This window comes from Odocoileus virginianus, chromosome 2, assembly GCF_023699985.2.
Source record: "Odocoileus virginianus isolate 20LAN1187 ecotype Illinois chromosome 2, Ovbor_1.2, whole genome shotgun sequence".
Lineage (NCBI taxonomy): Eukaryota > Metazoa > Chordata > Mammalia > Artiodactyla > Cervidae > Odocoileus > Odocoileus virginianus.
The window spans coordinates 95,527,940-95,555,017 of NC_069675.1; the positions used below are offsets into that span (position 1 = coordinate 95,527,940).

At 41.4% G+C, this 27,078-nt stretch overlaps 1 protein-coding gene across 16 annotated transcripts in view; it reads right to left on the reverse strand.

Moving 5' to 3' along the window:
* The window catches only part of FNBP1 (formin binding protein 1), a 134,604-nt gene that overhangs the window by 77,264 nt on the left and 30,262 nt on the right, over positions 1-27,078 (reverse strand). For 15 of the 16 annotated variants that reach the window (XM_070454559.1, XM_070454593.1, XM_070454575.1 and 12 more), the window contains exon 2: positions 10,922-11,037. The exons of the other annotated variant lie outside the window; for it this stretch is intronic. In XM_070454559.1, coding sequence (XP_070310660.1) covers positions 10,922-11,037 — 116 coding nt within the window. The remainder of the gene's footprint in view (positions 1-10,921; positions 11,038-27,078) is intronic. 16 annotated transcript variants of the gene reach the window in all.

The window sequence follows — 27,078 nt, forward strand, 5'->3', positions numbered from 1 at the left end:
TTCCCTATTGCTATTCCTCTTTCATAGTAGCTACTTTCATTATTTCACATTTAATTTCTTTCATTTCCCCTGAATCTACAGATGTGCCTAGAGGAGTATACAGTAATAAATTTGCAATTTTGATCATGGTACATTTTACAGACAGAGTGAAACGTGAGTTCGTCTCCAACAGGTGTTACTAGATGACACAAGAGGCAGAGGACTTCAGTAAAAAGGACATTGCTCTGGGAATCCAGAGAGCATGTGTCTGGGTGGTGTGAACTCGAACAAATCAATGGGCAAGTCTGTGCTTCCAGTTCCTCATCTCTAAAACCCCGAGGCAGGGGCGTGAAATGACCTCTCTTGTCCCTTAAAGTTTTGAAATTCCAAGGGAATATATATCACCCAATAGAATAGTGATTGCCGCAATTACTTTAAAAAGGCAGGGGTACATAACAATTTAAAATTTTTAAGTAGACAAACTGATAAAAGAAAAATGTACTGACTTGGAGGTTGCTATCACATGAGCTGTGCTTAAACTACATCGTGTTTTTTCTACTGATACTCTCACAGCAAAGATTATCTGGTAGATTTAGATTCAAAAGACTGTGAAGAAGCAGTATTTCCTAAATATTAAATATCTAAAGCAAGTGCTTTAGAGAAAAACAATCATGCAGAAAAGAGAAATCTTACATATCGATAACACAGTGTAATTCTTGGAGTTGGTCTACCACATTTCATCTTTAAAGATTTGGGGACTTCCCTGGTGGTCCCGTGGTTAAGAATCTGCTTTCCAATACAGGAAACGTGGGTTTGATCCCTGGTTGGGGAACTAATATCCCACGTGCTTGGAGCAACTAAGCCCCTACACCACAATGTAGACCCAGTGCAGTCAAAAAAAAGATCTAATAAAAACAGTAGCTCCAATTTACATGTACCAGGAATATTAAAAGGGGAGCCACGTAAAGCAGATGACTAGAAAATCAATAGATTCTTTCACAAATATATTTAAAGCAGCATATATGTGATCTGCACTATTGAAAAGTCTAGAAGTTTCATGAGCTATTTTTAGTGCATGGTTTTAAATATTGACCATTTTCTTCTGCTAACCATAAACTACAAATGGAAAAATGCCACTTCTAAATTCACACCTTATACAAAAATCCATTCAAAACTGTTATTTTAGAGGTTTATTTAAACTCACACTTTCTTTTTAGCTTCCAGTCCTTTGCCATAAAAATAGTTCAAATTTTATACCTAACTGAACGAAGCAGAGCTTGACGAGATCCAGGAGAAACCAGCAATTTTTATAGTTCCGTTTTCCCAGTCAAACCCCAAAGAGGACTAAAGACCTGCTGTGGGTGATCTCCAGTAAAGATGGTCCACTTCTGTGCATGAGTATCAGTTTGACAATGTTAAACATGTATAGCATTCAAACGCTTCTTAAAAGCATCAATGAATAATTCACTCTATAAATGCTAACAGAAAACCAAAACCTTAAGAGGTCTAGAAGAGAACTTCAGATCCAAAGATACTGCTGTCAGGGACCACTACAAAAAAAAAAAGAGTAATTGCCTTTCCATTCTCTTGAAATGGGCTTTCTTGCCCTATTTGTATGAAGCTATTTTAAAAATAAGCAAGCAAATAAACCACCAAAAGTAACTTTAAAGTTATGAGATCTTTCTGAGAAACAAGTGTTTTATATATTTGCTCTTCAGATAGGCTAATTAAAAGGTAGGAGGAAAATACACAGCTTTTAATAAAAACACTAGACTTAAATTTGGTTGTTCCTAAGAGCTGCCAGCAGGCTTTTAAAAAGGAGATGCTTAGGCACCATTTCAGATCCTCTGAAATGGAAGGTCTAGGGTTGGACCCAGGAAATCTTTTTTTTCTATCTTTCTTTTATACTTTTAAAAGCTCACTGCAGATTTCCAGATAAAGATGGCAAAATAAAATCTCATCAGAGAATTGTGCTTTTTTCCAACAAGAGGTGAAATAAAAGCCAGGAAATTTTCCAGAGCAGAAAATAAACCAATGAAGAAAGGCACATAACCTCAGTCTACACACTTTGAGAAGTGGTGGGTCATGTGAGGGATGGTAGGTTCTAGAACAAGTGTATAACAGATGCTTGACCCCTCCCTCACAGTCACTGGAAGGGGAATAAGTCCACGGAAAATGGACTGACTAAAAATTGAGTCGGACAGAAGTAAAATGAGGCCTGAGCCAGCACTCAGGGAACAGAGACAGCAAAGTTCGGGAAGAAAGAAAGACGGAGCACCGAGAATCCAGGACTTGGCTGGGGCCGGGGCTGGCCACCTGGGTTTCCACCTCCCAGGGCTGCAAGCCAAATGCCGGGGGGAGATCACCCCAAACCTAAGGATTCCCAAGGAATAGGAGTGAATGCTTGTGACCTAACGGAGTGAATGTCAAACCAGAAACACTAACAAAATTTCAGAAGAGACAATGAAACTCAGAGTCTCAAAGACAAGAGGTACAAAATTAGGCGCCCCATGGGGTTAACCGAAACTGGTGACTAATACGAATTCTTGAGCTTGCCTTCCAGTTTGTTAAAAACCCCTCCGCTTGTAACCTGCCTTCACCATTCAAGCTTGCCTTCTTGCTACAAAAGCCTTGCTTGTATTCCAAGCATCATGCAGCTGAAAACGGTAAGATGTTGCCTGGGAGAGTCAGCTGTGTTGGGCTCAAGTTCAAGCCAACTAACACTGCTTTTGTGTCTTAGTTGCTCAGTCATGTGTGACTCTTTGAGACCCCATGGACTGTAGTCCACCAAGCTCCTCTGATCATGGAATTCTCCAGGCAAGAACACTGGAGTAGGTAGCCATATTCTTCCCCAGGGGATCTTCCCGATCCAGGGCTCGAACCCAGATCTCCTGCATTGAAGGTAGATTCTTTACCATCTGAGCCATCAGGGAAGCCCCACCTAAAACTGGAGCTGCACAGGTGTCCAGTGAATGGCCTTTTGATGGCATAGGGTCAAGAAGCTCCACCCCCAGATCATGCTAAGCACCTCCATTTTGGAACATGCATCCCACAAAGAAGCAAGTAACTCAGGTACACCTGCACAGAAGACGAATGACCTCATCCTACCTGCAATCATCTTTCTCCACACCTAAGATCAACCACCACCCTGCTTCCTTAATAAATATCCCAAGCCTCTCGCCTTCCAGGAGGCTGATCTGAGACTTGTTCTCTTGCCTCCTCCCTTGGCTGCCTTGTGAATGAACACTTTCTCTGCTGCAAACCTCAGCATCTCAGTGTTTGGCTTACTGCATGTTGGCCAACGAACCTGGTTTGGTAACACTTTCCCCTACCCTTACCCTGTAATGGAGACAAGGCAAGACCAGTGGCACCAAAGGAGAGCAGTGATCGTTCACCAGATCAAACAGGAGCACCGGTGACTCTTGTTAATACCAAAAACATGCTTAGACATCAACCTAAGACACTTAGATACTTTATCTCATTAAGACCCCTCAACAACCTTGTAAGGTAGGAAAGATCATCATCCTTATTACTCACATATTACAGAAGAAAAAGACAAAGCACATAGAATAATTTGCCCCAAATCATTATTACTGTCAAGTGGAAGAACATTCCAGACACTAAGACTCTAGAGCGGGGTCGCCCGCCTCCGGGATCTGATGCCTGATGATCCAAGGTGGAGCTGATGTAATGATAACAGAAACAAAGTGCAGAATAAATATAACGCGCTTGAACACCCGAAACCATCCCTCCCACACCCCAGTCCGTGGAAAAACTGTCTTCCACGAAACCGGCGTGCCAAAAAGGTTGGGGACCACTGCTCTAGAATCTGTTACTTGTAAGCACTTCACTAAACTGCCTGCATTAAATATAGGCAAGGTGAAAAGACACAATGTAATACAGAACACAAGGGGGGCGGAAAATGACAGAGAAAAACCCAATCTGGAAGAAAATATATAAGGGCATGAAAAAAACAACTGACTTTGCAAATGAAAATGCTATAAGAAAAATTGATAAAGAGGAATCAACCACAAAGCTTTGCTTGGAAAAGCACAGAAAAGTTCTTCATAGAATCAAAAAAGGAAGCCACCTACAAAGAATAAATATTTGGCTGCCCCTAGACTTTTCCACCAGAAGACAATGTAGCAACAAAGTCTGGAGAGAAAGAATGACCAGAGAATAATTTAAGTCACACTGTTGTTAGGTGCAGTCTATCCTCCTTATCTGTGGGGTCCACATCCATGGAGTCAATGAACTGCAGATGAAAAATATTGGGGGGGAGGGAGGAATTCCAGAAAGTTCTCCAAAGTAAAATTTGAATTTGCTTCATGCTGGCAACAGTTGACACAGTATTTACATTGTATGAGGTATTATAAGTAATCTAGAGATGATTTAAATATTTGGAAGGATGTGTGTAGGCTATACACAAATACTACGCCTTGTTATATAAAGCAACTTGAGCATCTTCAAATCTCCGTATCTGAGGAGGTGGTTCCTGGAACCGATGTGTGCAGACACTGAGGGATGACTGTAGAGTGGTATTCTCAAACAAGAGAGAGCTCGAGGAGCAGGCCAAAAGTCCCCATCAGGGGTAAAATATCCCTGTTTTTCTTGATGCCAACAAACAAGTGCAGAGGCTGTGGTAGAAGGAATGGTTATGAACATATATCTGTAATTAAGACAAATTAACTGTGAGACTCATTTTATAAACCAAGTTATATAGTTATATAACTCAACTAGGAGAGGAAGTAAAAGAGGTAAACACTCTTTTCTTTATCTTTCCTAGCAGTGAGTCAATTGAGCCTGTTTAAAATTACAACATGAGTTAAAAACAAAACAAACAACCACAAAAACACACACACAAAAAACCCACCAAACAGTAAGGACAACCTGCTTTTTTTTTTTTTTGCTAAATCTTATAAGAATTTAATATTTCAAGCTTGGTAAATCCTTCAAGTTTCACTTTAATATCTTGCTAACTGTTCAAGTAAATTTAAATTCAATACCTTGTATATACAATATGCAGTATATTTTATAAAATGACTTCAACAGTTTCCTTTTATCTACAATGGGCTCCAATTAAAAAAAAAAAAAAACTGACCAGGATAAGAATGGTTCAAGAAGAAAGTACAAATGACAAAATACAAATGCATAAAAACATATTCAACCTCATTCTTACTAAGAAAAACATAAATTACTGCTCAGATCTAGCAATTTTTACTTATCAAATCAGCAAAGATGAAAAAAAGACGGGTCACAAGAAGTACTGAGGGTCAAGTCGAGTAGCAGTGCCATGCACTCTTGAATGGTGATAATGTTACAGCTTCCAAGAGGGGCCACTTGGCAAATGTTACCAGAACCAAAGTGCTACTTTTAGGAACTTATTCTGTAGACATGTTTGCCCAAGTGTTTCATTCGAAGTTATCCATTGCAACTTTTCAAAGTTGCAAACAGCTGGGAACAATCAAGGGATCCACCAATCCAGTACAACACTGAATAGCTGTAAAAGATGAACATGAACTCCTAGAATAATCTGCAGGATGCAGAAAGGCCAGGCCACCCTGAACTCCAGGGAAGCAAAGATCAGAAGTTTCAATCATATGAGTTCATTACCTGTTACAACAAATAAGTCAGTGGTTGTTTTGTTTTGTTTTGTTTTTTAAGAAACAGTTGCTAAGGGGCAATCAATAGTTGGTTCTCTTATATAGGTCATATAACACATTTTAAGATTATATTAAGAATTTAACCCTGCCTTGAATGGAGGGGCTTCCCTCCATTGGCTCAGCATTGAAGAATCTGCTTACAATACAGGAGACATGGGTTCAATCCCTGGGTCGGGAAGATCCCCTGGAGGAGGGCATGGCAACCCACTCCAGTATTCTTGCCTGGAGAATTCCATGGACAAAGGAGCCTGGTGGGCTATAGTACATAGGGTTGCAAAGAGTCAGGCATGTCTGAAGCGACTGAGCACTCATGCACACACGCCTTGAATGGAGTGTAACTATAGCAGGTGTCAGCAAACTTATATAAGCATATATATATATATACATATATATATATATATACATACATACATACATAAGCAAGCTTAGAAAAGACCAGACACTAAATATTTTAGGCTTGCAAGCATGTCATGGTCATGTGGTCTCTGTTGCACTATTCCACTGCCATTTTTTTTTTTTTTTTGCAAAAGCAGCCACAGACAGTACATAAATGAATGGATGTGCCTGTGTGCCAATAAAACTTTATTTATAAAACAAGGCAGTGATGGATTGGGCCACAGAGGTGGCCAATAGTTTGTTAACCACTGACCTACAGAAACCAAAGCCCTAATTATCATCTTCTACATCTAAAATAAGTTAGCGTTTTTTTCCTTCTAACTCAGAAAAGAATTAACGACAGACATCTCCCCCCAAAAGTGATGTTTTTCAACATCATACTGATATTTCAAGCACGTCTTTGTTGAATATGCTCCAGTTACACTGGCCTTTTCATTCCTCTAACTTTTCACCACTTTAGGAGCTCTGCACTTGCTGATTCCTTGGCCTGGAAGAACAACTCTCAGACCTTTGCTTGCTGTTCACAAGCTATGGATTTTCCCTGGCCAGTGTGACTAAGTAACCCTTGCCTCACATCAACCTTTCAGGAATCACTGGTTTTACTTATTCAAGGTGATAAAATGCTATCTTTAAGAGATTTATGGCCTTTTTCATTTGCATGTGGTCTGTTTTCCACAGTGAGATGAGCCCCTCAGGCTCTGGCACTTCCAGTGTCTCTTTCACTAGAATCCACTTCCCCAACTCTGTTAACACATTGTTAGTTGTTCTGTTTTGTTGCTAAACCCTCATCAGCTCTTACATGCCTGTGCCAACACGTGATTTTCCTTGAAACAGTGTTGACCAAATATTGCAGACCTGTTCCCGTTGATTCACTCTTTCTACAACTATTTACTACGTACCGAGTATGTGTCAGGCACTGTTCCACACTATGGGGATTCATCAGTGAACACAATTCAAGGAGCCCTACCCTTAAGAGGTTTATATTCTAGCAGGAAGGAAGTGGAAGGTGATGATGAACAGTATATAAGAGAATTATACAATATTAGGAAGTTAACAGCACTTTGGAAAAACTGGAAAGTACAGCAGGGAGGCAAGGAGGCCCTCACTGTGCAGGTGACATTTGAGCAAAGACTTGAAGGAGGTGAGGCAGTTGGCCACGCGGATCCTGGGAGATAAACCTCTATGTGATCCATATGAACGGCCACGCAGCATCCCTGGGGCGAGAGCAGGCCTGGCACATACAAGATTGAAGAAGGAGGCGGGGATGGTTAGAGCAGAGATATGAAGGGAGAGAAGATGTCAGAGAGGGAGGGAGACCACTCATGCCTGGCTTTGTAGGACATCCACTGTAAGGATTTCCGATTTACTCTGAGGGAAACTGAGTGGGGGGGCGGGGGGGGGGGGGGAGGGAGAACTGGGCTGCAGAGATGTAGATTTTGAGTGGAGAGATGCCTTTTCAGATACGTTACATGTGAGATGTTTTCTAGACATCCAAACGGACATTCTGAGCAACCTGCTTCTGGAGTTCAGGACAGAGGTCTAGCTTGCAGACACATGTCTGTTGCCATAGAGACCATCCTGGAAGCCAAGAGACAGACAAGATCGCCGGGAGAGCATGGACTGAGAAGGAAAGATGACCGGAAGTTGGGCACTGGGGCAGATCAGGGTGAAGGGGCGGGAGGAGACGAGGAACCTCGGGGGAGGCTGAGCAGAGCCTTCCAAAGAGCTTTCGGTGAGATAGGAAGGAAGCCTAGAGATGGGGGTTTCAGATGCCAGGAGGCAGCATCCACCCCATCAAAGCTGCTGAGGGGTCACGGATGATGAGGACTGAGGACAGGCGACCGGCTGGGACAGGATGAAGGTCATGGGCACCCCAAGGAGCAGTTCACTCAGGTGAGCTTAATAAGGAGAGGAGGGGTGAGCTCAAAAGGAGTTTTGTTTTCTTTGTGGATTTTCAACGACAGGAGACAGTGGTGCGTTTTTGTGCAGATGGGGATGATCTAATAGAAAGTGAAGCACTGATAATGTGGAGATGGAGGAAAAACTAGTGGAATAGAGTTATGGGAAAGCCTAGTATGTAAGAGGTGGGCTGGGATTCGGGCAGGAGCATCCAGGTGTGGGAACAGATTCGGACAGGTGGGTTATAGAGTGTCAGACTCTAAGGACGTTTTCCTTGGACCTCTTCAATTTTCTCAGGGGAGCACGAAGCAAGCAGTGAAGATAGGAAGGAGATGTTGGGATGTGTGGCAAGAGAAGCCATGAAAGACTCAGGCAAATGGAAAAGCAGATCAATGAAAGACAGTCTGATTACTCCTCAGCACCAAGGGCCCTGCCCAGATCTCAAAGATCAGAAGACATGTCCAGAGGATTAGTAATTGTCTTGAAGGCAAGGTTCAGTTACTCATTATCTGTTTTTGTCAACCTCTCCCATAAGCACAGGGCTTTCCTGGTGGCTCAGAGGGTAAAGAATCCACCTACAATGTAGGAGACCTGGGGTTTGATCCCTGGGTTGGGAAGATCCCCTGGAGGAGGGCATGGAAACCCACTCCAGTATTCTTGCCTAGAGAATCCCTATGGACAGAGGAGCCTGGTGGGCTACAGTCCATAGGGTCGAAAAGAGTCGGACATGACTAAGTGACTAAGCACACAGCGTAAGCACAAACTTAGATACTTTGCAGGGATGGAGTGAAACAAATGTTAACGTTTAAATCTCAGGAAAAGGACTTCCCAAGAGATAACAGCCACAGCAGTAACACTGCTATTCTAGATCCGAAACAGGGGAAAATGGTCAATGGAAAGCCATTAAACGTTACTCAAAACCCATTGCTGGAATTGGGGGTCTTTGCCAATAGCTTCCAGTTTTGTTACCTAAATCCTCGCTCACAGAGAGTGATGAGAAAGGGCTGGGAGACAGGTGCTTCCCAGAGGGCAGCAAAAGCAGCACCTTTCTGTCTTGACATAGAGCTGATGGAGAAGCTTGCCGAGGACAGATTTCATGACATTGGATGGCAAACCTCCCAAGCAAAACAGGACAGTGGAGGAGGCTCCAGGAAAGAGGAGATGACGCCAAGAGAAAAAGTCAACAAAGATAGGGAAATCCATCAGACGAGACTAAGGATAGCACAGCACACTTTGGCTAAAGCTGTTATGTAACCCATTTCCACAGGAAAGACAGCATTTTATGACAGTGCAATGTTTAAATAATCAACACGGAGCAGCTCCTTCGCCACTCCCACTGTCAGTTACAAAGCTGTAAACTGCTAATGAGGCTGATACACATATAAGGCATCAGAAGTTCATCTGGAATAAAATTTATCTATAAAAACAAGTTTATTTATTAGTTCTTATTGAGTAAATTTAATTTTACTTAAATTTTATTAAGCAAAATTAAATAAAGACAATTTAATTCATGGTAAGTAAATTATCAAATTATTATTAAATAATGTATTTATTATTAAAGAAATTTGTTGTTACTTCTGCTCAGTCGCTATGTCATGTCCAACTCTGTGACCCCACGGACTGCAGCATGCCAGGCTCCTCTGTCCTCCACTATCTCCCACTTTGCTCAAAGTCATGTCCATTGAGCCGATGATGCTATCTAACCATCTCATCTTCTGCCGCCCCTGTCTCCTGTTGCCTGCAGTCTTTCCCAGCTGTACTATTAAGCAAATAAATAGTAAATTTATAAAAAATTCTTTATAAAAATGATTTCATTGAGCAATATAGATTGTATTTTATTTACTCAATGGAAACAAAACTTATCATCCATGAAGTGTACCATACCACATGTACCACTTAGGTGCTTATGAAAATGACAACAAGAGCTCTTTAAGATGATTCTTTCAAAGATACATGATATTCACCTTGTCCAGATGGTCTTTGGATTAAAATGAAATGTTTCTAAATCAAAAGTCATCTAGATATTCACAATCTGCACAAACCAATCAAACAAGAAATCATTAAAGATCTTGCCACTTCAAGTTTAGTTCTGCCAGCAACTTTTAAATATTTTATGTAAGGACACAAACTTCTTGGATAATTTTGTCCTTGGAGTTGTAAGAAGGGCTGTCTGAGGACCTCTCAGCCACTGCTGGAGGGAACATGAATCAGACGAGCTCTCTAGAAAACTGACTCTGTCTGCTAAATCTAAACACACACAAAGCCTAAGACTCAGGGATTCCACTCCTGGACATGTACTTTACAGCCCCAGGTTGGAAACAAGCAATCTCCTGGTGACAGTAGACCAGACAAGCTCTGACACATCCATCACCCAAAACAAAAACACCACAACCTGTAACATGAATGAAACTCTCAGACATAAAGAGGAACAAAGGAAGCCAAAGACAAACAGTGCCTAACAAATGATAACATTCACCAAAGCTTCAAAAACATGCCAGACCAACCCATGTGGTCAGAGATCAGTAGAGTGGTCCACCACGGGGGCAGGGGAGGGGGGTGAACCGGGAAGGACTGGGGGAGTGGGGCTGAGGCTGATAATTTTCTGTTTCTTGACTTGGGTGCTGATCACATAACTGTATTCACTCTGAAAGTTTCTGGAGTCATACACTTATGATATGTATACTTCTCTGTTGTTATGTTTCAGAAAAAGTTTTCTGGGGAAAAAAAAAAAAACCTGCTCCAAAATTCAGCTGCTAACCTTTTAAGCAACAGAGCATAAAAGCCACAACTTGGTTTTTCTGTTTACTGTGCTCTGAAAAATAATTTTCTATATGGAAAAAATTGCTTTTACTGAAATATAAGCTTTCCTGAAAAGGGAAAATCAATATTTAAAGGCTTACACATTTATGGTATAAAATGAGGATATAAATGACCCTTACATTCATTCTGCAGTTAACAAACAACCTTTCTCCATATCAACTTACCTGAGTTGCTTTGCATAGCTGAGTTCAATCTCTGTCCTCTCCTTTACAAATTTGATGTATTTCTCAAGAATATCAATTCCCCACTGTGTGTGTTTTTCTAAGTTGTCAAATTGATCCTGTTAATAAAAAAAAAAAAAAACAAAGGCAGAGCTTGTAATCTTTCTCTGTGATTAACGTAACTTCAGTGCACAGTTCTCTCAACAACATATCAGTACTTAGAAAGCAGTTCTAACATTTTCCATGATTGTACTTGGGTGCTTTTTCGTTGAGCAATTTTAAATCAACATTACCAAATTTGGTTTGAAAACTGCCTGAGACATTGAACTCTGACCCATCTGTTCACCGTTCCCTATTCCTGTTTAGAAACGTGGTGTTTGGATATATTTAATGTATTGATGCAAAGCAGAGTGTCTTCTGCAGATACCAAGAACTGAGAGATGAAACACACTCCCGAGTTAACTCAGCCATAATTTTAGCACCTTAAGGGTCATTTGCAAGTTAATTTTCAACATAAGCTCATTGAAATTTGGGGCAAGAAGTGGGAGGGAGAAGAGTTACAAAATACTACTTTCTTCAAACAAATAAAATGACTCACGCAGACTCTATTCAACATTCAACCATGCGTCAGGCCTACAGTGTGGGGCAGGAATGGCGACTGGGGCTGGGGAACCAAGAATAAAAACATAGCCCCAACATGCAGAGTGCCTTGAGAATGGCAGTCTGGAAAACTGAGAGTGGGCAGGTATTCCAGCCACAGTACAGTACAGTACAGTGAAGTCGCTCAGTCGTGTCCGACTCTCTGCGACCCCGTGGACTGTAGCCGGCCAGGCTCCTCTGTCCATGGGATTCTCCAGGCAAGTGTACTGGAGTGGGTTGCCATTTCCTTCTCCAGGGGATCTTCCCAACCCAGGGATTGAACCCGGGTCTCCCGCATTGCAGGCAGACGCTTTATCCTCTGAGCCACCAGGGAAGCCCCAATTCCAGCCACAGCTAAAGCAAGGCAGGGGGAGGACCAGGAATCAGTGGACTGGTCTTGCTAGAGACCAAGGTGGGGGTAGGATGCAAGGGAATGAGTGGCAGCGGCTGATGGAACCAGAGGGTCCACGTTGAATCACCCAGGGCCTTGAATGCCGAGTTAAGGTGCCCAGACTCTCTGGTGGGCACCAGTGAGCCACTGAAGGGCTTGCAAATGGAGGGGCACTGCCAGAGATAGGTTTAGCATCACCAGGAGCTGGAGTCAGGGGACTGTTCAGTAATCCAAAGGCGAAAAACCAGGAGCAGAGGGACAGAGTCCACAGATCATGAACAAAGAATCAGCGAGCGTGCAAACTATTACCTTTAGAATGCATGAACGAGGACCTAATGTATAACCCAGGGAATTATATTCAGTATCCTGGGATAAATCATAATGGAAAAGAATGTTTAAAAATGCACCAAACAGATTATAAGAAAAGAATATACACATGAGTGTAACTGAGACACTGCCACACCGCAGAGATGGGCACAACACTGGGAATCAACTATACTTCAGATGGGAGGGCTTCCCTGGTGGCTCAGATGCTAAAGAATCTGCCTGCAATGCAGAAGACCTGGGTTCCATCCTTGGGTCGGGAATATCCCCTGGAGAAGGGAATGGCTAGCCCCTCCAGTATTCTTGCCTGGAGAATTCCATGGACAGAGGAGCCTGGTGGGCTACAGTCCATGGGTTCGCACGACTGAACTCAAACTCAGCTCGCCTTCGTGACAGATTAGATAGAGAGTTGGAAGGGACGTGCATGGGAGAATCGTAGGGTGTGACCACTTGGTTCCACTTCATGGAAGCCTAACTCAACAAATCACTTCACTCCAAACTGCCGCCCCTCTGCCTGTCTTCTCCATAAAGTGGAATCCAGCCCCACAGAACAGTTAGAGAAACCTCAACTTAAGAAATTCAGGTTTTCTTGGACTTCCTTGGCGGGGGGGGTACAGTGAATAAGACTCCACCTGCCAATACAGGGGACATGGGTTCGAGCTCCGGTCTGGGAAGATTCCTCATGCCAGCAAGACAACTAAGCCACAGCTACTGAGGCCGTGTCCTGGAGTCTGTGAGCTGCAACTACTGAAGCCCATGGGCCTAGACCTGCGCTCTGCAACGAGAAGCCACTGCAACGAGAAGCTCGTGCACAAAAACAGAGCAGCCCCCACTCTCCCCAACTAGATAAAGCCCCCTGCAGAGCAGTGAAGACCCAGCACAACCAAAATTAAACAAATTAATTTAAAAAAAAAAGAAATTCAGGTTTTCTTTTACTAGAATGTTTTCTAATTGAAAATTAGCACTGTAAAATGTTTATCTTGATACCTAATAATGTTTACTATTACCATAAAAAATCAAGTGAAAGAAAGTGAAAGTTGCTCAGTCACGTCTGACTCTTTGCAACCCCATGGACCATACAGTCCATGGAATTCTCCAGGCCAGAATACTGCAGTGGGTAGCCTTTCCCTTCTCCAGGGGATCTTCCCAACCCAGGGATCGAACCCAGGTCTCCCTCATTGCAGGCAGATTCTTTATCAGCTGAGCCACCAAAAATCAAGGGCCAATATTGAAGACTTTCATTGATTCCTGGTCCCCAATAATAGATTTCACAAACTCTGAGACTTCACTGCTCAAGAAGGTTATTTATGCTACCTCTAAGGACAGGGATGGTCAGGCAAATTTATAGTGTAAACAAGACTGTAGATCTCTTTAAACTACTTGAGAGAACAAATATACAAACAGTTCGAGTAATGATTGCAATCATTCCTAGTTATTCAGAGCAAGGCTTCTTCTTATTTTCAATTAACCATTTTATTTGATTCTTTATTTTGACTGCTCTGGGTCTCTGTCGAGGTGCATCAAGGCTTCTCTAGTTGCGGGGCTCGTGGACTTAGTTACCCCACAGCATGTGGGATCTTAATTCCCCAAGTAGGGGTCAAAGCTGTGTGCCCTGCATTGGAAGGTGGATTCTTAACCACTGGACCACCAAGGAATCCCCAGAGCAAGACTACTTTAGAGCTTTCTGCTCATCAGTAAACTGTTGTTAATACAGTTCTATAATTACTTCATTTATTTAACTCCTTTTCATACCCCTCCCTCCATTTGAGACCCCTCTCTCTGTATAATTTCTACTACCAGAGCCTTACATTTTTTTTTTTTTTTGCCCATGCTACAGGGCATGTGGGATCTTAGTTCCCTGACCAGGGATCAAACCCATGCCTCCTGCATTGGAAGTATGGAGTCAACCACTGGACCATCAGGGAAGTTCCCAGCCTTACTACTTTTAAAGGTATAGATGTTTCCTTGAAAACATATTGAGATCATCTGCTCTTGCTAACAACCAAACTTCCTACTTTTCCTTACTATATTATTTTGCAGTTCTTTTTAGCACTAATATGTACAATATAAAGCAATAGCTTTTGAGATCAAAAACTTTAAAAAAAATTTTACACTTGAATTGAACCTACCTTAAAAATTACTGGCCTCAAACCAACAATATGTTTTCAATAAAGTTATCTCTATTCAAGACCATTCTGCAAGCTGTAATAAAGCACTTACTAAAATAAGTGTCCAAATAAGATAGAAGATCTTAATAATAAAAAAAAAAACTTGACTCAGTAACAAGCTAGTGCTTCCTCGTGAATATAGCATAGATCTTTTTTCTGCTATATTAATTACAACACCTCAGTGATGCAAGACTCTACTGTTGCTGTCACATGGAGGTCACAACATGGACTTCTTGACAGCAGCTACAAGAAAATTCGAAACAGATGAAAAACCAATCAACCTGCTTACATTCTTGATGAAAATGTGGAAAACTTAATGGGGAAAAAACAACCCAAAACCCTCCAGATCTTAAAAAACTCTTTGGTGAGCAAATATTGTAGGTGGTATTTTTCAAAATAGCCTTTACTACTTTGCAGATGGTACCATGATCAAAAATGAGTCCTTTCCATTTTCTGTGAATTATACTTGATTTAAAGAGAGGGAGGGAGAGAAAGAGAGAAAATGTATCCTTTCCTGTTTGATGTCACATTGCAGCAGTTTTGAAGACTCCTTTGCCCTCTTAAATTCATTAAAGACCCCAAAGAGCCTTTGTTCATCTAATTTTATTATATACACATGTGTGTGTGTTTATTTGTTTGTATACACACACACACAGAGGCTGAGCTGGGTCTTAGCAGCAGCACGCAGGACCTTTTAGCTGTGGCACATGGGATCTAGCTCCCTGACTGGGGATCAAACCCAGACTCCTTGCATCAGGAGCGAGGAGTCTTACCCACTGGACCACCAAGGAAGTTCCTGTTTATCTGGTTTATAGCTATCAATATTTACTCTATCAGAAATTAAAAGTTGAAACACTTAAAAAATATCAATTCATTTTAAAAGACAATAATAAATTTGTTGTATATTAATTAACCTAGCATATATATATATATATATATATATATATATATATATATATATATTATTTTTAGGAACTTTACTTCAAAAAAAATCTCCCTCCCCCCAAAAAATGAGAAGTATGGCACTGTTTTACATGTCTGCAAAGCTCTTTAATGTCTGGTTTAATAGAAGACAGCTGGATTCTCATCTTTCACATTCAGTCTGTTGTGGGTCCTTATTTTCGTGGAAGTATATAAAAAAATACAACTTAACCCAGATATGCAATGGTTAGAAAATGGAGGCATATTTCAATGCCCTTTCTAGATAATTGTGGATATTCTTATTTGATACCATACCCAAACTCAACAAATAGTAGTTTCTAAGGCTAGCTGCAATGTGAAATTTGAAACCATGGCAATGAATTTTTCATAGCAGTTACAATAAAATGCACTAGTCTGTCTTGCACTTTGAATGGACCTCTTACCTGGGCATGACTGTATTATGCTCTGGTCATTTGGAAAATATTATTTCACTGATGTATGCAGATCTTCCAAGTGTTGACACATTTCGACATAAACTATTTTAGAATCACATGTCTATATCACTACTGATTTTATCTGATGAGTCTTTGAATATGTGGTAACAGTCAAGGTCACAGTGGCAAGGGCACATTTTCCAAAACTTTAAAAGCTGGGATTTTATCATTGGCTACAAATACTGTCAGTTGTTTCCTTGGGGTGACAGGCTTGCTTCATTCATTTTAGAGAAAATGTCTGCCAGACACCCAAGAGTTCATCTGTTGATTGTTCTTTGACGTAAAAACGACATCCTATGATAAAAGTGGGCTTCCCTGGTGGATCAGTGGTAAAGAATCCACCTGTCAATGCAGGAGACTCGGATTCATTTCCTGGGTTGGGAAGATCCCCTGGAAAAGGAAATAGCAACCCGCTCTGGTATTCTTGCCTGGGAAAATCCATGGACGGAGGAGCCTGGTGGGCTACAGGCCGTGGGGCTGCAGAGAGTCAGACACGGCGTAGCAGCTAAACTGCAGCAGCATGACGGAAGCAGCTGAGCAGTGCTTAAGTCACTCAGTGTCCGACTCATTGCAACCCCAGGGACTGCAGCCCGCCAGGCTCCTCCGTCCATGGGGGTTCTCCAGGCAAGTACTCACTGCAGTGGGTTGCCATGCCCTCCTTCATTTGGTCTTCCATGGCTTCCCTCATTGCAGGGCAGATTCTTTACTGTCTGAGCCACTAGCAAAGTCCAAGAATACTGGAGTGGGTAGCCCATCTCTTCTCCAGGGGAATTTCTGGACCAAGGAATCGAACCAGGGCCTCCTGCATTGCAGACAGATTCTTTATCAGCTGAGCTACCTGGGAAGGCCCCTGATAAAAGCAGCGAGTCCAGCTCAAAATACAATCACTTAAGTATTCTGGTTTAAGGATACTTCCTGTCTTGCCACACTATTAAAAAGATGTATGATGTATATTCAAACATTGAGATTTAATAAAATTATTCATCTTTACTGTTTCATCAAAGACACTTAAAAATAAAACTGATTTTTTTTAAAAAATAGGTAATGATGAGAATACAATAACCACTACCATAATTTGGAGTCAGCACCCTGACTCCTGCTAAGCCGCCGGTCATCTTACCCACCACTGCTTTTGTACCATTAGTGCAAACGCCCACACAGTGAAAAAGACAATCTCTTAGTATCATTATGGAAATAGTTTTGACCTCGTGGACTCCATGAGAGGGTTTCTGGAACCTCCAGAGGTTCAGAGACGCACTTGAGGAACCAGTATCACATGACACATACTCTAAAATTTCTACTTGAAAGCTTCATATTGCCAAAGATGAAGAAAGTCAGATAATGTATGACCTAATGGAAAATGTTTAATTTATAAGTGTATACTATATATACACTCAACAAATAACTCCAAATTTGCCAAGAGAACTGCAAATGGATGTGTCCAAGTAACTGATTACAACCTCACAGGCACCTTTTCAGAATCTCCTTCCCCCTCCACCTTACCAAGCCTTCTCTTGAATTCTCATTGCTCCTTTGAGTTCTAATGAACCAAAGGCTCCTGGCAGGAGCTTTCAGCTATAAGGGGCTGAGTAAGCCGAAAAGACAAATGAGGAAAGTGCAATTGTATTACTTGGTATTTTTATTTTTTCAGGTCTGGTTTTATGTCCTAGACTGTGATTAAGCTCCTTTATACATTGAAGATTGAACAATGAAATAAGCATGAACTCTTCCATTTGTTTGGGTCATGAAGTTATCTTCATCAGAGATTCTAAAAAATCATGAAGTTTATTTATATTTTGTGTGTTTTGGGTGTTTTTTTTTTTTTTTGGCTCCACCATGTGGTATGCATGACCTTAGTTCCCTGACCAGGGATTAGCATTGAGAGCATGGAGTCTTAACCACTGGACTGCCAGAGAAGTCCCTAAATCATAATGTTTAATACAAACAAAATTTGCCTTCCCATAGACCTACAGTATCAGTCAGGGTGAAGACTGGTTTCTCTAGGTCAGATATAATGACTATTCTTGCTTACTCAAGAAGACTTCTGAAATCTGATTTTTTTTTTTCTTCAAATGATGCCAAAGAACTAATGTAGGAAATATGAGCACAAAAGCTATTTAAGATGAAGAGACCCAAACCTGCCACAGCAAAGCTTTCTCCAAAGTACATGTCCATTTTTAACATGATACTTCCTGCAATCAAAAAAGATACTAAACAGACACATTGAAATCCCTAGAAAAAGCCAATCTAAGAAGAAACTAAGTTGCCAAAGTCACCTCTGTATAAATGGCTCAGACTGGAGAAAGGGTATCCAAAGGCAGCCCTCCTCCACACGGAAATGTGGAAATCCATCCCCCTGCCGCAAGTTACTTCCTCAGGAAAGGGAATTATCCCTTCCGCGTCACTGGGCACTTCCATGTGGCATCAAGGCACTGTTTTAGGATGCTCTAGCTCTGTAAGACACCGCTTTCCTAAGGATTTGGGCACTCTGAGAAGCACCAGATCCTAAATGGCTCTATTCCTTCTTCTCTTGTGGCCGTGGCACGTGCGATCTTAGCTCCCCAACCAGGGGTCAAACTTGTGCCCCTGTAGTGGAAACTAGGCGTCCTAACCACTGGACAGCCAGGAAGTGCTCCAAATGGCTCTATTTCAACAGAATCCCTTGGGATGATATTACTGGTGTTGGCTTCCTCTTCTATTTGAGGGAAGTGTTAGAAGAGATTTGAAAAAAGATAGATACAGGTATATGTGTAACTGAATAATTTTGCGGTATACCTGAAATGAATGCAACATTGTTAACCTACTATTGTATGAGCGCCTAGTTGCTCAGTCGTGTCCGACTCTGAGACCCCATGGGCTGAAGCCCACCAGGCCACTCTGTCCATGGGATTTTCCAGACAGGAACACTGGAGTGGGTAGCCATTCCCTTCTCTAGGGGACCTTCCTGACCCAGGGATGGAACCCAGGTCTACATTGCAGGCAGATTCTTTACCATCTGAGTCACCAGGGGAGCCGTGTTAATCTCCTATACTCCAATGTAAAACAAAAATTTTTTAAAAGAGTGTCAGAGCAACCAAGATGTCCACCAACAGATGAACGGATAACAAAGTTGTGGTACATATATATAATGGAATATTATTCAGCCATCAAAAAGAACATATTTGAGTCAGTTCCAGTGAGGGTGATGAACCCAGAGCCTGTTATACAGAGTGAAGCATAAGTCAGAAAGAGAAAAGCAAATATCGTATATTAATGCACATATATGGAATCTAGAAAAATGGTACTGATGAACCTGCTTGCAGGACAGGAATAGAGACACAGACACACAGAACCGAGAGGGGGCAGAGCACACAGCAGGGGAAGGAGACAGTGGGGCGAACTGAGAGAGCAGCAATCAAACATAGATTACACGTGTGAAACAGCTGATGGGAAGCCACTGTGAAACCGGGGAACACAATCCGGTACTCGGTGAGAACCTAGAGCAGCGGGATGGAGTGGGAGGGAGCTTCAGGAGGGAGGGGACACATGCATACTCATGGCGGATTCATGTTGTTCTACGGCAGAGGCCAACACAATACTGTAAAGCAATTATCCTCCAATTAAAAATAAATTTTCTTAAAAAGTTACTACACACACACACACGTGTCAGAAGATATAGATTTACCCAGACTGAATGTTAAAAAACCTCACTTAAAAAGTTTGTAAAAATCCATTTGAGTCTGAATATTCAAGTGGTTGCATCCACAGAAAGAACAACAAAAAAAAATTATAGAACTGTATAAACAAAAATGTGTCATCCAAAATACCATCTGCGATTCTATTTCTTGAATGTTTAACAAAGATTTCAATTCATTTCCTTGGACAAAGGAAGACTTGTCCTCATACATTAAATTAAAGGCAGAAATACCCCAAAATATAGGTTCAACGTAAAAGCTGTCAAACCTTGAAAGTGATGAAAAACCATTACCCAAAGTGACTTCAGTGTTTGTCCACAGTAGATAAAATGTGAGAGACAGCATTAGAGGGTTTCTTTCAAGGAGTCAGATAGCCTTGTGTTTTGACAATACAGATTTTTGCAGATTCTATCAAACCATATATACATCTGCTGATTCTGAAGTGGGTCCAGTGAATTGGGGTGGTGTGGCTCCTTGGGTTGAAAATGCCTACCCAGGCAAGAGCCTGTAACATAACTGACAAAAGAGGGGCTCTGATGTGACAGGGTCATGGCTGGACAGTCAAGTTGGTACAACAGATTTTAATTAGGAGGGGGATACATGCAAAATGAAAGATTTTCCTGAACTTGAGATCTCTTTAAAAAGCAGGTCTAGGGATTCCCTCATTGTCCAATGGCTAAGACTCCGTGCTTCGAATGGAGAGGACCTGGGTTCGATCTCAGGTCAGGGAACTAGATCCCATGTGCTGCAATTAAGAGTTAGCATGCTATAGGGTGTACAATGCAAGCCGCAAAGAAAAATTCTGGATGCTGCAACTGAAAGAACCCGAATGCCACAATGAAGATCAAAGATCCCGCGTGCCACAATTAAGACCCAATGCAGCCAGATAAATAAATGTTTAAAAACAAATAAAGAAGTTTACAGCATGTCACTGTTTTTTGGGGGCAGGGGCTCCAAAATCACTGCAGATGGTGACTGCAACCATGAAATTAAAAGACGCTTACTCCTTGGAAGGAAAGTTATGACCAACCTGGATAGCATATTTAAAAGGAGAGACATTACTTTGCCAACAAAGGTCCGTCTAGTCAAGGCTATGGTTTTTCCAGTAGTCATGTATGGATGTGAGAGTTGGACTGTGAAGAAAGCTGAGCGCCGAAGAATTGATGGTTTTGAACTGTGGTGTTGGAGAAGACTCTTGAGAGTCCCTTGGACTGCAGGAGATCCAACCAGCCCATCCTAAAGGAGATCAGTCCTGGGTGTTCATTGGAAGGACTGATGTTGGAAGCTGAAACTCCAATACTTTGGTCACCTCATGTGAAGAGCTGACTCATTGGAAAAGACCCTGATGCTGGGAGGGATTGGGGCAGGAGGAGAAGGGGACGACAGAGGATGAGATGGCTGGATGGCACCACTGACTCAATGGACATGAGTTTGCGTAGACTCTGGGAGTTGGTGATGGACAGGGAGGCCTGGCGTGCTGTGATACATGGGGTTGCAAAGAGTCGGACACAACTGAGTGACTGAACTGAGACAGCATGTCAGATAAAAACAGGTACAAAGTCAGGTATATTTGCTATAACGAGTCACTGTTGTGAACTCTGTTGTAAAAATGAAAATACTAAAGAATTAGTCCATGTTCTTTCCAGCCATTGCTCTGGAAACATGAGAGGGTAAGGACATAAACATGAGATGAAAATACATGTTCAAGTCAAAAACAAAAACTGAAGCTGAAGTGTAAGAGGCAACAGCGTATGGATGACGTTATTGACATAAAGAATGTGGAAAGGCGCACAGAACGTGAAAAGTTGTGTCTTGGAATTTTTCTAACAATAATTACATTGTGTACAAAGGGCAGTAAGGAGGCTGGTGCTGGCTGGATGTACAACAAATGAAAAGCCCCAGAAAGCAGAAGACTCGGGCCAAAGAATGCGGGGTGCCCTCAGTCGACTGTAATGTAATTTTACCCTGTATCCTGAAATGAAAAGACAAGGTAACAAATCCTATGTGTAGAAAAAGCACCCAGATTCTGACTGCACTGGAGACCAAGCAGATGAGACTTGGAGGGGAAATTGCTCTGGAACGTACTGCTTTAAGAAGCTGCAATAAGCTTCTGGCCTATTTCAATGTACTTAGAATACCTTAATCACTCTCTGCCTCCTTCTCTGTTCCAGTAAAAGCAATAAACAAACAAAAACAAACATCTGTAACTGCCCCAAACAGGCTGCGTGAAAGAGACAGCAAAGAATAAGATTTTCAAAGAAAAAACATTTCAAGGAGCGTTCACTATTTTTCATTAAAAAAAAAAAGAAAAAAGCGCTAACTCTCTAAGTGATATTTCATGGTAATATATATTTTTTCAATTGGAGGAAAATGGCTTTACAATGTTGTGCTAATTCCTGCCTGTAAATGATATTTTCAACGGTACTCCTCCAGATAGACATTGTCAAATATTTAAGTAGAGGAAGAAAAGAATTAAGGGTGACGGGTAGGGTGGGGTAAATTAGGAGTTTGGGATTAACAGGTATACACTACTGTATAGGGCGTCCCTGGTGGCTCAGAAGGTAAAGAATCCACCTGCAATGCAGGAGATCCTGGGGTTCGATCCCTGGGTTGGAAAGATTCCCCTGGAGGGCATGGCAACCCACTCCAGTACTCTTGCCTGGAGAATCCCCACGGACAGAGGTGCCTGGCGGGCCACAGTCCATGGGGTTGCAAAGAGTCAGACACGACTAAGTGACTAAGCACTACTGAATATAAAGTAGACAAATAACAAAGACCTACTGTATGGCATTGGGAACTATACTCACTGTCTTGTAATAACCTATAACTGAAAAGAATCTGAAAAGAAGATATATATATATATATATATATATATATAAAACCGAATCACTGCTCTGTATCCCTGAAACTAACATAACATTGTAAATCAACTATACTTCAATGAAAGAATGAAGGAAGGAAGGAAGGAAGGATGATGAACCTATAAAAACTAGGTTCAGAAAGCTGGGTCTAGCTTGAAATTGTAGTGGGCTGCATCAATGCTAATTGAAGATGGAAATTAGTCAGAGAACAAAACCTTGCTCTTTATAAGGAAAAAAAAAAAAAAAACGCTCTCATTGTGACAGAACACTTGAGGGGCTTAGTCAAGTTTGTTAAGATGAACATTTTTAAAACAAACGCTTGGGATCATCACCATCTGGCCTCGACCTGGAATGGAATCTTCTCCTTCATTTCCAGGTTTCTGTGCATCAGCTTGAACATCGAAAGCTGTCTAAATGTGAACTGGTTTCTTTCCTGGACTGGCTCCATCAGCAGGTGCAAGAGTTCAGTCCCCTCCCCCTCCTCCAGCTGGCCAGCCGTTCTCTAAGCCCTAGAGAACTCACTGTACCTCTCAAACATCCCACACCACCCTCCACAGGTTTAAGACTAACCCAAGGGCAGAAGAAGAGGGAGAGGGAGAGAGGAGGAAACCACATTCTAAATACCAGGAGGAACTTTGAAGGCGGTCCAAAAACTAATGAAGAGCAAAGTATATAAACTAAACTTTTAATGAGAATGAAAAGCCAGATTTTAAAACTGACTTATTTCTAAACTCTATAAATTATTTCCAGGTGTGTGTGTGGGACTGGGCACAATATTAGAGAAATACCATAGGGGAAAAATTCTTTTTAAGCCCTGGCACCTGAAACTTAGTTAACACCAATGAAAAAGATTAAACACATAGCAATTAACTCACTTCCAATGCTAAGTAAAGAAGGTTTGGGGACTTCCCTGGTGGTCCAGTGGTTACGAATCCACCTTCTAGCATAGGGGTCACGGGTTCAATCCCTGGTTGGGCACGTGCCATAACTAGAGAATTTTTGAGAGCTTGTTTTGCGACCAGCAGAGCTCTTATTTGTACGAAACAGCTTTAAAAATACAGAATAAAAGTTTTATTTCTACTCTTATTCATAACATCTGGTCCAAATACTACACATTTTTAAAATACTTAAGTTTAAAGAAGGCATGTTAGAAAACCTACTGAAAAATCCTGCATGACAAAGACCTGACACATACAAGTAAATAATAAAAAAGTATTTTAAGAAATATCAATTCATCTAGTGACAAACTTTACCCAAGCCTATTTATAATCTTGATTTGTCACACTTACTGTGATTATTTTTATCTTTCATGGTAGAACCAGATTGTTATTATGTTACATGATATATTTACTGTAGTTCCTTTCTAAATTTTAAAAAATCTGGAATTCCAAACACATCTGGTCCCAAAGGTTTTGGATAATGGATGTCAGACCTAATTTGGGGAAATCAGTTGCTCAATAAGATAAGATAGGGAAAAAAAAGTATCAGGATTGGAAAGGAAGAAATACGTCATTCACAGAGCATATGATTAACTATGTAGCACGGACAAAAGAATCCAGTGATAACTTTTTAGAACTAAGAGTTTAATACAGTTGCTGGATATAAAATCAATGTATAGGACACAACTGATTTTCAATACAACAGCAACAAGCCGAACATGAAGTTTTAGCAACCATATCATTCACAATAGCATGAAAAATTGCAAGTGGGTAGAAATAAACTTAATAAAAAATCTGTGAGACCGTCAGGGAGAAAACAATAAAACCTTCTTGAGACGTTAAAGAAACCCAGAAGAAATGAAGAGATACAAGTCTCTATAATGAAAATATAACAAATCATCCCCAAATTATGTATAGATCTAAGGCAGTTTCAATTAAAATCTCAAGTTTCCGGAGAATGTAATTCAAAGACTAAAAGGAGCTGCAAAAGTCAGTCAACAGACGAAACACTCTTGAAAAGCAAGGTGGGGGTACTGGCAACACCCAACACAGACTTACTGTAAAGTTAATTAAAAGGCTGTGTGTTATTGGCCAGGGACAGAAAAATAGGAGAATGCAAAGAGAAGGCCAGTAACAGGCCCAAGCCAAAAAAGACTTTGTCTAGAAAACAGGTAATCGTATAGAAAAAGCAAAGAAGCTGGACCCAGAGGACCCAGAAGTAGGACCCGGAGGCTAGAATGAATTGATTTGAACTCCAGCTCTTTGAAGCTTCCCTGGACACCACAGTTCAAAAGCATCAATTCTTCGGAGCTCAGCTTTCTTCACAGTCCAACTCTCACATCCATACATGACTACTGGAAAAATGATAGCCTTGACTAGAAGAACCTTTGTTGGCAGTGTAATGTCTCTGCTTTTTAATATGCTATCTAGGTTGGTCATAACTTTCCTTCTAAGGAGTAAGCGTCTTTTAATTTCATGGCTGCAGTCACCATCTGCACTGATTTTGGAGCCCAAAAAAATAAAGTCTGACACTGTTTCCACTGTCTCCCCATCTATATCCCATGAAGTGTTGGGACCAGATGCCATGATCTTAGTTTTCTGCATGTTGAGCTTTAAGCCAACTTCTTCACTATCCTCTTTCACTTTCATCAAGAGGCTCTTTAGTTCCTCTTCACTTTCTGCCCTAAGGGTGGTGTCATCTGCATATCTGAGGTTATTGATATTTCTCCCGGCAGTCTTGATTCCAGCTTGTGCTTCTTCCAGCCCAGCGTTTCTCATGATGTACTCTGCATATAAGTTAAATAAGCAGGGTGACAATATACAGCCTTGACGTACTCCTTTTCCTATTTGGACCCAGTCTGTTGTTCCATGCCCAGTTCTGTTGCTTCCTGACCTGCATACAGGTTTCTCAAGAGGCAGGTCAGGTGGTCTGGTATTCCCATCTCTTTCAGAATTTTCCACAGTTTATTGTGATCCACACAGTCAAAGGCTTTGGCATAGTCAATAAAGCAGAAATAGATGTTTTTCTGGAACTCTCTTGCTTTTATGATGATCCAGCAGATGTTGGCAATTTGATCTCTGGTTCCTCTGCCTTTTCTAAAACCAGCTTGAACATCTGGAAGTCCACGGTTCACGTGTTGCTGAAGCCTGGCTTGGAGAATTTTGAGCATTACTTTACTAGTGTGTGAGATGAGTGCAATTGTGCAGTAGTTTGAGCATTCTTTGGCATTGCCTTTCTTTGGGATCGGAATGAAAACTGACCTTTTCCAGTCCTGTGGCCACTGCTGAGTTTTCCAAATTTGCTGGCATACTGAGTGCAGCACTTTCACAGCATCATCTTTCAGGATTTGAAATAGCTCAGCTGGTGAGAGTCCCTTGGACTGCAAGGAGATCCAACCAGTCCATCCTAAAGGAGATCAGTCCTGGGTGTTCATTGGAAGGACTGATGCTGAAGCTGCACTCCAATACTTTGGCCACCTCATGCGAAGAGTTGACTCACTGGAAAAGACCCTGATGCTGGGAGGGATTGGGGGCAGGAAGAGAAGGGGATGACAGAGGATGAGATGGCTGGATGGCATCACCGACTCAATGGACATGAGTTTGAGCAAACTCCGGGAGTTGGTGATGGACAGGGAGGCCTGGCGTGCTGTGATTCATGGGGTTGCAAAGAGTCGGACACGACTGAGTGACTGAACTGAACTGGGGGACTCAGATGGTAAAGAATCTGCCTGTAGTGCAGGAGACCAGGGTTCAGTCCTTGGGTTGGGAAGATCCCCTGGAGAAGGGAATGGCAACCCACTCCAGTATTCTTGCCTGGAGAATCCCCATGGACAGAGGAGCCTGGTGGGCTACACAGTTCATGGGGGTCACAGAGAGTTGGACAGGACTGAGTAACACTTTCACTTTAGCTCTTTGATAGACCAGCTCTGTCACATGGAGCAAGTTACTTAAACTCTCTGCGTTTGTTTCTTATCTAAAAACTGGGAATAGTAGCAGAATCTGTTTGTAGGGATTTGTATAAGGATTTGCATAAGCTATCTCACACTTAGAACATTGCTTGGTACATGGTCAGTCCTTAGTGAGTGTTAATATTAGCATCATGACCACCATTATACCAGCATTATCAGAGGTCAGTGGGGGAAGAAACAAGCTGTTCAATAAAAGGTGCTGGGATAATTGTATATCTGTTGGGAAAAACAAAATCAAAACACTCTTTTACAATATATACACAAAATAATTCCAGGTAGATTAAGGACCTAAATGGAAAAGAGCAAGATGGTTAACACTTTTAGGAGACAATGTACAAGAATGCTTTTCCAACCTTGAGGTAGGAAAAGACTTTTAAACAAGATACTAAGTATGTACCATAAAGAAAAATAAATTGATAAAGTTGTCTGTGTAAAAACTAAAAACTTCTGTTCATGAAAAGATACCACGAGGAAAATGAAACGATACATGACAAGCTGGGAGAAGATATTTGTAATATATTATCAACAAAGGATTAGTAAGTATCTACAATATATTAATAGAAGGAACTCATCAAATCAATTTTCTTTTTTTAATTGAGGTATAAGTGACACATAACATATTAGTTTCAGGTGTACAAAATAATTATTTGATATTTATATATATCCTGAAATGATTGCCACAGTAAGTCAACATCCATCACCATACACAGTTACAAAACTTGTTTTTTCTTTGAGATGAGAACTAAATTAAATTTCTCAAAAGGAGGAAAGAAATCCAATA